Source organism: Lygodium microphyllum, chromosome 23 (genome assembly GCF_053477565.2).
Source record: "Lygodium microphyllum isolate KBCC chromosome 23, Lygodium_microphyllum_v1.1.10, whole genome shotgun sequence".
NCBI lineage: Eukaryota > Viridiplantae > Streptophyta > Polypodiopsida > Schizaeales > Lygodiaceae > Lygodium > Lygodium microphyllum.
Window position 1 is genome coordinate 29,124,305 of NC_141157.1, and position 13,615 is coordinate 29,137,919.

Sequence of the window (13,615 nt, forward strand, 5' to 3'; positions counted from 1 at the left end):
CTGCAAATTTCCATTTTCAGCATGCTGTCCTGGCATTTCAGCCTACAAATTAGCATTAACAGCTTGCTGTCCTGGTTGTTCTTGCACATGTAATGGCTCATTTTCATGGGCAATAGCTGGCTGATCATTTCCAGCATCATTTCCTGCATTTACAGTAGGTATTTGCTGCTGTACAGCAGATACATTTTGCTGTTGAAAAGGTTTTTCTTCCTGGAATACAACCCTACAGACCTCCTCAGTCTTTTCGGGTTGTTTGTGCATGCGATCTTCCCGAAAGATAATGTCATTGCTGCGTACTATTTTCCTTTTCTCGGGATCCCACAATTTATACCCCATTTCACCCTCATCACCATATACAAGCAAAATGCATTTACAGGACTTTGGCTCAAGTTTTCTGCGTTTTTCTTTACGAATGTGCACAAAAGCCTCGCAGCCAAACACTTTCAAATGAGTGTATGAAGGTGGCTTTCCTGACCACGCTTCTTGGGGAACTCTCTCCCCCAAAGACCTGTTTGGTGACTGATTAATCAAGTGAACGGCTGTCATAACAGCCTCTGCCCAAAAACCATGGGGTAATGCAGAATGAGACAGCATCATACGGACCTTATCTTGTATGGTTTGATTCATACGCTCTGCAACTCCATTTTGGGGCGGATTACGAGGGGCAGTGAGCTTCCTCTTTATTCCTTTTCTGTCGCAAAATGCCTGAAAGGCCTTGGACACATATTTCCCACCATTGTTAGAGCGAAGACATTTAAGTGTCTTATCTGTCTGATTTTTAGCCAACTCCAAGAAATTTTTAAACTTGTCAAGCATTTCATCCTTGCTTCGAATAGGGTAAACCCATACTTTCCGTGTAGCATCATCGACAAAGGTAACAAAATATTTCTTTCCCCCTAAAGATAATCTTGGCATTTGACATACATCCGAATGTACTAACTCTAGAGGAGAAGATTTCAAAGAAAGAGACTTTTTGTGAGAATTCTTTGCATGTTTGCCATAAATACAATGATCACAGTGCTCGAAATCGGCATAACGAAGATAAGAAAAGTAACCCAAGGGAGAAAACACTTTCATTCCTGTTTGACTCATGTGTCCCGACCGGCCATGCCACAAAGAAACACTTGGCTGCTCGGTCACGACAACAACATGGTCACGCAGACTAGATACATGAAGTGGATATAACGTATTACTCTTGCAACCTTTGGCAATAACCCTAGATCCCTTATAGATCTTCCATTTTCCATCACCAAAGGTGGTATGAAAACCATTATCATCTAGCTGCCCTGTGCTGATCAAGCTCTTCTTGAGCTGAGGTACATGCCGTACATGCTGAAGTGTAAAGACAGAGCCATGCTGAAATTGAACTGCACATTGCCAATACCTGCAATCTAACATGCATAGTTATCCCCAAGATGGACAACACCATGTCGACGTCGTGTATATGCGGAAAACCACTCACGATGAGGGGTGACATGAAAGGAAGCACCTGAATCAAGAATCCAGGTATTCATGTCACCATCTGTATCTGCAAGTAGAGCATGTGCACCAAAATGTGAAGAGAGTGAAGAGTGTATAGAGTGCCCAAGGGCAGAGCAGTAGTGTCGGAGAGTGATGTCCATCAGAGACGCATCCCAATTATTGTAACCACCATATAGAGATGAGAGTGTGCTGAATAATGAAAGGCAGCAGGCTGGTCACCGAAACATAGTAGTTGGAGGCTGAAATCTAGTAAATGCAGCAGTGCACCACCACCAAAGAAAGCTGAAAACTGGTCACCCAAGCAAATAATTGTTGGGCGACAACAAGAGAGGTGTTTGTTGATGTAGGTGGCTTGTTGGACAGCAAAAACGCAAGTACTGCGGCAATTGCTTGGTGGGAGAGATGGTAGCATCCTATTGCTTAGCACCATATGTTGAAAATGTAGGCCGATTAGGTGCTATGATGACGCAGTAGATGGATACCTCCAAATAGTAGGGCGATGGCTGGAAACAGGCTGCCTAGGGTTGGATAGTGATTGCCTGCAGTTGGTGATGGTTAGACAGTAGACAATAGGTGGCTGATGGCTGAAATCTGCACAAAAGGATAAAGACTGAATGGGGGCAGCGTGGTTTCATAGAAACTCTCTCCAACCACACACCTTTTTTGCGTTTCTCATTAAATAAGCATCTTTTGGGGCTGTTTAAGAGGCTAATTAGTATGTAACACATTTCTTAGCCCAACATGTGTAGTCAGATATGGTTTGTATGATGTGTGGAGTTTGTAAGCTCTGACCTTTTTTATAATAAATGTGTAAAGATCCAATTCTAGACTGCATCCAAGTCAATTACAATATGATTAATTGGTGAGCTTTTGCTAATGTCCTCTTGGGCTGCACAAATCAACTTGACATTTGGATTGCATTTGATGAGAGATTCCATATGTTTGGAAATATCTTGACTCTCAAGTGACTTACAGATCTCCCAAGTCTTATGTTACATTTGGGGACATTGATTACATGCATGGATTCCAACATTTTCCTTTGATAGAAATGTACGGCATCCATGGATTGTTCTATTTTTCAAGCATGAGTCATTTTTGCATCCATCTTCCATGCCCAAACATCCCTGATTGTGATATAATTTACATTTCAGAAGTATCCCCAGTTCTAGTTTGTATTATTCTTTTTCATTTCTAGTGCGATTATTTGTTGGATAGACATTAACTCAATATTTTCCTGTAATGGACTTTATGTGGTCTTTTTGTGGTCTAGGGTTGAAGCTTGAGTCAGTTTTGGACCTATGATTTAGGGCTAAACAACCATTATTGTGATATTTAGGTTTCAAAAGTATCCTTCACGAGAGTTCTAATGCTTTATGATGTAATGGTTCTTACTGTTATGTATAATTATTTACTCTTAAACAGAGTCCCCACATCTGTGTCTCTGCAAATGATTGTTTACCCTCTCAACTGCTAAGAAATACAGCTCTCAAATTTCAATATTATAAGCAGGTGCGGTAATTGGTCATGTCTGTGGCTAAGGCAGTTCAGCTGTGAGCTTTTTTTATCTGTCATTTACTTGTTTTTGGAGGTTTGTATGGAGTTCAACGTCTTGGACAGAGATGATTGTATTTGTACTGTGCTAATATTTGACTGCAGTGCATTTACTATCATTTAGTCAATTGCATGTTGTCCCATGGCTGGCTTTATCTAGATTTAGCTTTTTCGATTAATGCTGCTTTTGTTTAAATGTTGCATTGCATTTTCCCCATAAATTTCACATTGCTGGTCTCTTCCGAGACATCTGATAAGTATCACATGGCTGTAAAGAATCTGGGTGTCATACGACTAAAATGAACATCATGTACATATCTTTCAACCGGCATGCACACAGTAGAAAATTAACATGGGCAGTTTGTGATGTTTAGAGATTCCCCATGTTATATTTGGATGTCCTGTGTGCTGGAACCTAAGAATACTCCTTGAAAATTTAATGATTATATTAATGGTTCTTGCTGGAACCCAAGAATACTCCTTGAAAATTGAATGACTATGGTTGCTTCAGAAGGCTGTTAATTAACAATTTTGCAAAGATGGAAGTACTTGTATCATGAGTGTTTTGTAGCTTTTGTGACTTTTTCAGCTGAACATGTTTAATTTGGTACCCTTTTTCAGGGGGAGACTGCTTTGGAGGTGTTAGTGGGCATGGCTTTACACCACACGTTCTAACAGTTGCAGCGGGAGAGGTACACTTGATTTTTTTTGAAACACACGTGTTCATGTTATTTTGAAATCGGTAATCTCATTTAGCCACTCTCTCCTCATACCTACTTCCTGCTGCCGCAGCAACTCTGCTGCAGATGCTGCTGGTCCTCAGCCTCCTCGTCTGCATCGTTCTGCAGCTGCAGCTGCTTCTGCTGCATCTTTGTCACTGATGCTGATTCCTCTTTTACTGCTGCTTTTGCTTCTGCTCCTGCTGCCTCCCTCCTCTGCTCTTGTCTCCCTCTGCTCTGATACTCGTGCTCCTTTTCCTCTATTCTCTTCCTCCTCAATCAGACAGGTATATAGGTTATGACACAAGCTCTACTTTCAAGACAAGAAGTCCCTTTTAGTGTTGATATGTGTGATTGAGAGTCTTGCAACCATTTCTGATAATACTCATTTATGTATTTGGGTGTACTGTGGGGACATCTGGCTCCAAGCTACAAAAGGAAATTGAAATGAAGGAGCAGTAGCATCATGGAAGAGATAGAACTGATACACAAGGAGGATCAATAGCTTGTCCATTGTATTTTTTCAGAAACTCTAGCCATCAGTTTAGAACATGATAAGGCTTCTATCGAAAATGAAGGGAAGAACTTCAAGGGCTTCAGAGTCCAGACAATTTCTTTCAAGTTGGCCATTGCACGACTCTGTCTTCTTCTGAAAATGCCATTTCTAGTAAGGTCAGGTTCCTGGTTGTTTGGGCAGAAAAAACAAGCCTGTTTGCTACAACCTGCTCTTGCTCAAGATTGCGTTGGTGGAATGGCACAAGCTCAGACTAGCATCATGTGAGCAGAGAGAAAGGGGGGAGAGAACCACTAGAAAGGTTGCTCATCTGTTAGCACTGGGTGCAACTTCAATGGCTTGACTTGAAGGCAACAATGCCCTTGTAGTCAATAACTACAACAAAGCTCATGGGATGAATGGGCCAAAGCAGTGGAAAACGTAGACAAAAAAAAAAGATTCCATTTTTTGTTGATGATTAGACAGCAGGAAAGAAGTTGAGGAAGGTCATGAGCTTGGTGCAGTTTTGCCAGATGTGGACCCAGAGGAGAAAAGAGCCTATTGAATTTTTGGCAGCTTATGATGCTTACCTTGCATTGAGAAATGCATGTTGCAGTTGACCCTGCAGCCTTTGTGCCACCCCTTGCATCTGAGGCATCTAGAGCAGGATTTTGTTTAGTAGGGAGTGCATCATCCACCCCAGGTGGGATTGACCTTCATTCCATCCCACCACCAGTGCCTAGTGTGCCTCCATCATCATGCAGGCAGAGTACACTTGAGGCTAGTTGGGATCCAAAGAAAAAGGAAGAATTGGATGCATCATGGTACGTTTTTACATCCTTGATCACATTCATTTCCATGCTTCTAGGTCAGAGTACTGCAAAGTGATGTGCAAAGAGATTAGGGAGTATTGCCCTAGATGTGATGATCCACTGAGGTTTCCAGAGAAAACATGAGGTCTACAAAGACGATGGACACACAGTAAACGCAAACAAGGACACAAATGAAGGAGAAGATGAAGAATGCTGTAATGAATGAATGATGAATGAGGGGAAGTGATACAATTGAGTGTTCTTAAGAGCAGAGGCTGTCCAACAGCCATCTTCTTCCCATGGGAGCAGATTGAGGGAGTGTTGTCCTTTGTGATGGATACCAAGTGCATCAAAATACCTATTTTTGACCCCGAATGGAGGGGATGTGCAGGAAGCCTGAGTAGGCAGCAACAGTGCAAAACACAGCAGTTCCAGCTATGTGAAGGGGTGGTGGAGCAGTGTATGAGCAGTCATGAGCCAAGCATAGCAGATGATGATATCTGGATGACGATGCTGTAAATGTAGCAATAGCTGCGAGAGGGGAGCAATATGAGGGTGGCAGGCTGTGTGACAGCTGGAGGTGATGCGGATGGCAGAAGGAGCAGCATGCTATACTGCAGGCACAAGCCCAAATTATGATAGACAATGAGTGTTGTTGGAGAGCTGGCAGTGATGTGGAAGAGAAGGAAAAGGGTCAGTGAGTTGCATTGCTACTTTCATTCTTTTTATAGAACATTCTGAGTGAGTTGATATACTTTAAAGTCTTGTCCATCATCTACATTAATTATTGCTTTTTGGGGCTGAAATAAGAGCCAAAAAAATGCTAGAAAAATATGATAATTTAGGGTGAGTGAAGAGAGTGAGAAGAATGCTTTAGCCGTGAGTCAAAAGGTCCCACCCCAAAGAGAACAAGGCATTGGGCCAGGAGTGTCATGTTGGACTGCTCAAGGACCTACCAAGGTTGCAAAAGCAATGAATATCTTCTATGAGTCACTCAAGAGGTCTATTAGACATTAATCACCCTTTTTCAGCTTGTTATAACATCCCCAAAGCTCAAGTATTACAAAAATCAAATAGGCTAATGATCATGATCAATAATCATGCATCAACATTGATGATCAAGGTCCTAATCATTTAAGGATTCATGTACCATCTTGATTCTCCTCATCTGAGAACTCCCTCCTTGATTGAGAGGGAGATGAAGCAGCCTTTGCGTCAATCTTTGCTCATGCTCTGACTGTAGCTTCGATGTTGGCTTTGTTGTATGTATGGCCCTTGCTCTAGTCCTCCTTTGTGCATGAGTCTCATAGATTGTGTTGATAGCTCCTAGAGCATATAGTAGACATCTGCTTTTCCTTTGGTATCTCAAGGCTATCACACACCTCTATATCAATTTTGTCCACATTCACCTATAAAGGTGAATAGGATAAAGGTATGAGAGAAGCTTTAACATTGAATATACATTTGGTTACTAAAATAAAGATATGAGTCAATATTGAATACATTATACATCTAAAGTAATAAGTTCATACAATCTAAGGTCAACAAGTTAGAATTCATCACTAGTGAGAGCTTAGGGGACAAAGATATCCTTTGAAGAAGTTAAAGGTTACAATGACAAAGCACTAAACGCTCCAATTGGGTCGTTGCGAGCTTGTTTCTTTTTCTAGTGTGAAAGAGGGCCCATGTGCTCCGGTTCCTCTTTGAAGGATGGACTACAATCTTGTGAAAGGACATGAATGCCATGGGTTTTTGTTCAAATTCAAGGGATTGAATTTTGATTACTTGAGGTTAGGCAAAATTAATGATTCAATATTTAACTAGGCAATAGGCTTTAATGCATTATATTATTGGAAGTCACATTATATATACCAAAGTAGGAGCATAGTTGCTGTATTTCTCCCACACTGAGATGGGTTGGAGTTATGTCTCTTAGAGCCTAGTTGTGGGTCGGCTAGAATGAAGATGATGATTGTGGAATGCTAGCAAATCATCCTCTATTCTCCTCATTATATCCAAATCATTCCCTATGATATGCCTCATGTAGTCCATGAAGCCCTTCTCCAACTCCTTAATATTGGACTGCTCCTTATTGCGCCAAAGAGGATACAATACATGTGCAACAACATGGATTGGTTTATGAAACCAATCCCATCATGAATTCTACATTGTACATATCTCATCAAAATTCTTGAGAGTGACCAATGATGAATCATAGATAAAAGAACAATGAGTTGTTAACAGTTATCCATACATAATTACTAAAATACAATAGCTAGGTGATAAATTAAAATAATTCATGAACGCATATCATACACAAGATAACTTACTTATCTTGCGGAAAGAAGTTGTTGTGAAGCAAGGCCTTGCGAAGCTTATCCATGTGCTTCTATAGAAGACGAGTGCTTTTCTTCATATTGGTGATGTACAAGTCAATGTAGATAGGAGTGAGAGTCTTTACCAAGGCCTTTGCCTTGAGCCACCAATTCTCATTCAGGATACTACACTTGAATGAAAGAGCCTTTGGAAACTCTCTCTCACTCCATGTAAGCCAATTGAGGCATACAATGGTTTGTATCATATTTGGATAGATGTCTATAAGCCTCTCCAATACAATAAACATGTAGGTAAATTCACCCAAAGATATTCTGCCAACATGTTTAATAAGCAAGTCAAGGCAATGTGAAGTACATGGAGTCCATGCGATTTGAGGAAACTTATCCTCAAGGATGCATCCCATGGACACACAATTGTCCCCAAGTCCCAATCTCTTTCAATGCCACCTCCATTACGGTTACTTCCACTTGCACAGTTGTGCAAGGCCCGATATCTTTGTTGGGTACGTATGCCAAGTGGTTCCTCGCATGGGTTACGTACTTGATTTTTCCAATCCACAATACTTGTATCGCCACTTCTTTGATCCATCGGAGCCCTTGTATCTTGCAATTGGAGTGACATGGCTCTAATATGGATCTAGTGGCATCACTTCAAACTTAGGAGGAGGAAAAGGATGGAAGTTCGAAGGTTTAACATTAAAAAAAGAAGAAGAATAAGAAGAGGAAGAAGAAGAAGGGAAAGAACAGATTCAAGGAGTGTTAAGAAGGAAGCAAGCAAGCAAGCAAGCAAGCAAGGAAGGAAGGAAATAGAAAAATAAGAAGAAAAAGGATGCAAGGAAGAAAGAGAAGAGGAAGGAAGGAAGAAAGAAGGAAGAAGGGAGGAGGCAGCTAAGGAGGGAGGAGGAGGAAAAGAAGGTTGCAGGCAGTCATGAGCGGGCATGAGGAATTAACAAGCAAGACGTGGAGACGTGCAGGAAAATGAGGCAAGGAGAAAAGAGACAAAAACTCGTAATATAAAGAGCATTTCGTAACAGAATGGCCAAATCGAAACACTGTTTTGGGCCAGAATGGCCAATCCGTTTTGGATTGCTTGAAATGCTATTTCGGGGCACATTTGACTCATTGAGGACTAGGGTAACGGGCTAATCTTCTTGGGGAATCGGAGGGACGAAATCAAGCCAAAAATGGAAGGCTAGAAAATCATGCTCGTTGATCTCAATGCCATAGTGAACGTGCTTAGAGAAGATACAAACTGCATTGCTAGTGTAAACTCCCTAAACAAATATATTTCTTACCCAGATGACAAGCAAGACTGGATGCACATCCTAGCCACGCTTGACCCACTATTTACAGAAGAAAAAGAGTATAGAAAAGCAAACAAGACATGGAGTTAAGCTAGTGAGGACAAGTTTTTTGCACATTTAGTCTAGTCTAGCATCTCTAAATTGATAGTACCTGTCCTCATGATGAATCTTGGACCTTCTCGACCTAATGTTGTAGGATTCAATGTCCTTGCCAACCACTAGGAGTTGAAAAAGATTCTCACTTAGTGGTGTTGGTGTCTAAAGGACATTCTTGAGACAAATTTGTTAATGTTTGAAGAGTTGCTTTAACAGCGCGAGTGAAAGTGGATGAGATTGCACCAGGCACTGTTTGATTATCATGTTGATTTGGTCGTGTCCTTGATGAAGGTAGATGAGCCAAAAGATGAGTATATGAGTGAGCCTAATGAGAGTTTTGTAGTTGATGAAGGCAAAGACGACAAGGATGACGAGTATAGAGAATATGATTTAGATTGCAAAACAATTGAGTGAATCTTGGTAGATCCTAAGCCCAAGAAGATGAATGGACTACTTATGGATGTAGGAGTTGTCAGAGTGAAGTTGGAACTAGAGTGGTTGGAATAGTTGGAGGTGCTCAATCATGAGCGAATAGGATTTCAACTTGTAGATGATACCTTAGCTCTTGAAATTCTTAGGATTGTAGAAGCACAGAACGAAAATGAGAATTCATTTAATGAATCAGATAAGGCAAGTTCAGAGTCAGACAAGAGTGCAGACTTTGACCTGGAGATTCCATAGTTGACTTTACCTAAGCAATTCAACATAAAGTTACTAGTGCATTTAAGATGGAGAAAGCTAAAGGAAACTTGAAAGGGTAGAGACTCAAAAGTTGTAAGATCTCCCTAAGAGGTTTACTTGTTTCAAAAAGGGATATCGTGTGGTCATTCTATTGGGATTGAAATGTGAGCGGAAGTCCAACAAACTGATTGAGGGATCCGCATAGGTTAAGGAAGTGAGTATTGTTGAGGAAGAAAAGTATATATTATTGATGACCTAATAGGGGAGAACAAGGAAAAACTCATTGTGCTTCTTAAGGAATTCCGTTGTGTGTTTACATGGAGGTATACCGATCTTAAGGGAGTGCCATTGCACATGTTTACCACGCTATCCCAATAGATTTGAATATTAAGCCCACAAAGCAGATATCTGTCAAAAGATGACGTACTAGTGAGACTGTAGGGTTTGCGGGGAGGAACACTGAGTGAACTCGGTAAACACTGAGAAGAGAAGAGAGAGAGAGAAGAAACTCTGATGAATGGAATGATGAAGATCTGAATCATGGAGTGAATGTGATACAAGGGAACAAGGGTGCTGTAGCACAAGGAAGATGATGAGGATAGCCACGAACCATGAACCACAATGTCCTCTTGAAGGGTGTGAAGGTAGTGGAGAGGTTGGAGAGAAGAGGTGACGGATTGAATGAATCAACCGTAAAGAATGAGTGAGAGAGTGGCCTATTAATAGGCACAGTCAGTCTAGGATGGCGCCCCTTTTTGGGATTGCAAACCCTAAACGCAAAACGCAAAAACACAAAAATGCAAATTGCGGGTGAAGGGTTTCTCAACACCCCCTCTCATGCCCAAAAAGGGGAAGAAAAGAAGAGTGAGGTGGAGATGGAATGCTACATGCTAAAGAACGCCCATGTAACAGGTGCCACTTGGACAGTGTCCCTGGTGGAAAAATTGTTCACTTGCCCTTGCCCAAGCGCCCTAGTACAAAGATGATGAAATCATGCAATGCATAAGAGGAATGTTGGACTTTGTGTGGTGCCGAGAACCATAAGGATATGCCTGTACTCGATCTTGGGAGTTGGCTCCATGCTGACCAAGTGACCAAGGCAAGAAGAAGAGAAGAAAGAAGATGTAGAGGATCCCTAAGATCCAAGATTTCCACCTAAAAGGTAACTTGCAGTAAAGAACAGTAGACAAAGTGAACTGGAGAACTCAAAACTTAACCTCGGGAGAGAAGCCACTACTCCATGCATCCATGCAAGAAGGAATACGAAAGCCTCATCACCAAGTCGTAGCTGAACCTCCAAGGCTCCGATCTAGGTAGATCCTCCAGATCCTGGGTATCAATAGGTGAGATGATTGTTGAAAGGAGGCCACCCCATCCAAGGTGAGACGAGTGTTGGGAGGAAGCCACCCCATCCAATAGGTGGGAGAAGAGTGCCGCTCGCATTACGACGATCTCTAGGAGATTGTAGCACTAATCGATCCTCCATGTACTCGAAAAGACTTAGTGCATATTGAATGCGTCTTATTGCCTTGAGCATAGTACTCTGATAGCTGATGCAGAATGATCTCTATGGCCTAGAAAGGAGAGGTGGCACAAGGAGTGCTTGGTGGAAGACGCATATACTCCGAGGGGGTGGGAAGCAACGGTGGAAGTTGGCAAGCATCAATAGTGTGTCCGGTGATGCCAGTAGTCTGGTCATTTGTTAGTAAAGAAGCCATGGGTACCAGTGTGCCTTGCTGAAGAAGGAAGAGGTCAGCCACGAACCACAAATGGCAATGTCCACCTCAAGAGGTGTGAGGGCAGTGTGAAGCATGAACTGCAATGTCCGCCGCAAGGGGTGGGAGGGTAGTGGAAGGGCTGGAAGTGAGCTGCCAGTCGCATGTGAGGAGAGAGAAAACAACAAACGCAGGCTGCAGGAGAGATAGACTAAAAACGCAAGAAACACTAGTAGTAGCAGTCAACATGCTAAAATTAGCTCCGAATAGTGTGTGATAGGCTGGAAATGGGCACTAGACTGTTGTGGACAGCAATGGCCAGTTTGGACCGATGTCCTCCGCTTTTAGCGTGTGGGCAGCAAGCTGAAATACTTGAAATTTGCAAAAACGAGATTGTTTTTTGAATGGAGAGTGATCAGCGACTGTTGCTTTGCTGTAAACAACTGCAAATTGCGGGTGGAAAGCTGGAAACGGGCCCCAGACTGTAGATGACAGCAAGGGACAACTGAGAGTGCGATGCCCTTCACGAAAGGGGTGTGGGCAGCAAGTTGAAAACACCTGAAACCTGCAAAAACAAGATTTTGATGTAGCGGAAGAAGAGAAGTGGATGCCGAACCCGCACCGATCTTTGCCGTCATTGGAGTGGAGAATCTTTGCTGTTGTTTGAGCAGATCCAGCTCTGATACCATGTCAAAAGATGGCGTACCAGTGAGGCAATAGGGTTTGTGGGGAGGAACATGGAGTGAACTCGGTAAACACTGAGAAGAGAAGAGAGAGAGAGAAGAAACTGTGATGAATGGAATGATGAAGATCTGAATCATGGAGTGAATGTGATACAAGGGAATAAGGGTGCCGTAGTACAAGGAAGATGATGAGGACAGCCACGAACCACGAACTGCAATGTTTTCCTGAAGGGGTATGAGGGTAGTGGAGAGGTTGGAGAGAAGAGGTGATGGATTGAATGAATCAACTGTAAAGAATGAGTGAGAGAGTGGCCTATAAATAGGCACAGTTAGTCTAGGATGTCGCCTCTTTTTGGGGCTGCAAACCCTAAACGCAAAATGCAGAAACACAAAAACGCAAAAACGCAAACTACAGGTGAAGGGTTTCTCAACATATACCATATCCAATGAACCCGAGATATGCACATCTTGTACGAGAAGAGTTGGGCAAACTTCTCAAGGCAAGATTTATTTATGAAATTGAGTATATAGATTGAGTATCTCCCATCATGGTAGTACTTAAGAAGAACGGAAAAATTTGTGTGTTAACTATAAGAAAGTGAATGCAACCACAAAATAGAACCACCATCTGTTGTCATACACCAAACACATGATTGATGCCCGGCAAGAAAGGAGGCTGCTCCTCCCTTGATGGATTTTAAGGCTATAATCAAGTATAAGTACACCTTGAGGATAGGCATATGAATGCCTCATGGTATCATTTTAGGGCATGTTGTATCCAAGAATAGATAGCGACTGACACTTTAAACATTCGAGTGATTGTGAAGTGTCGCCATCGGAAAATGCTAAGAGATTCAATGCTTCCTTGGACACATTGGTTACTATAAATGCTTTATACTCAATTATGCATCTATCACTAGAATTTTGTACAGGCTCTTAGTAAATTGGGAGTGGATTGACAAATGCCAAGAGGTTTACAAAGCCCTAAAAAAGCTCTAATCAGTGCACCTATCCTATGAGCCATAGCAACATGGAACAACTAGTTTTGGGTCCCTTGTCCTTGTTCCCCTTTCCTATTCCGAGTTCGGTTCCATGCCTTTTCCATGTGACTATATAGCCACATGGAATGGCAAATTGTCTCGTTTCCCGTCTCGTTTTCCGTTCCTCCATGTTGCTATGCTACGAGCCCTTGATTGGAAGCCAACATTCCATGTCTACATTGATGCATCCAAGATTACTAGTAGAGCAGCGTTTGCCAATTAGGAGAACACAACATGGATTTTCTTGTGAGTTCCACTAGTCGATAGCTCACGGAAACTGAGATGAACTATTCAACCACAGACTGAGAGGGACTTGGCATGGTGTATGCTTTGTAGAAATTTTGCCATCACCTCAAGGTCACCAATAGGTTGGGATTCTCTTTGTGATTTGCTATCCATGTTTCTTATGGTTGAAATAAGCTCTTTAAATAGAGATTTATTGCTTTGCTGTAGTTCAGTAATCCCCTTATTCATTTGTACCACTCCTTGAGTCAACCCTTCATTCATTTGTGTCAAACCTTCATTCAAAATTTTCAAGTTTTTAGAAATCCCTTCATTTATATGGCCTAGCTCTTTGGATAATAACAAGTAGTCATAGATTGCATGTGGCTCATGAGTAGCTTCAATCCTTTGATGCACGCTGTAGGCAGCTCCTACACTAATATCTTCATCTCCTTGCTCATGATTTTGAGCCTCATTAGTA

General features: G+C 41.9%; 1 protein-coding gene across 2 annotated transcripts in view; it reads left to right on the forward strand.

Moving 5' to 3' along the window:
• Window positions 1-13,615, forward strand: part of LOC148015999 (AT-hook motif nuclear-localized protein 10-like) — a 120,138-nt gene that overhangs the window by 38,237 nt on the left and 68,286 nt on the right. For both annotated transcript variants that reach the window (XM_087664751.1, XM_087664752.1), the window contains one exon: window positions 3,655-3,725. In XM_087664751.1, coding sequence (XP_087520877.1) covers window positions 3,655-3,725 — 71 coding nt within the window. The remainder of the gene's footprint in view (window positions 1-3,654; window positions 3,726-13,615) is intronic.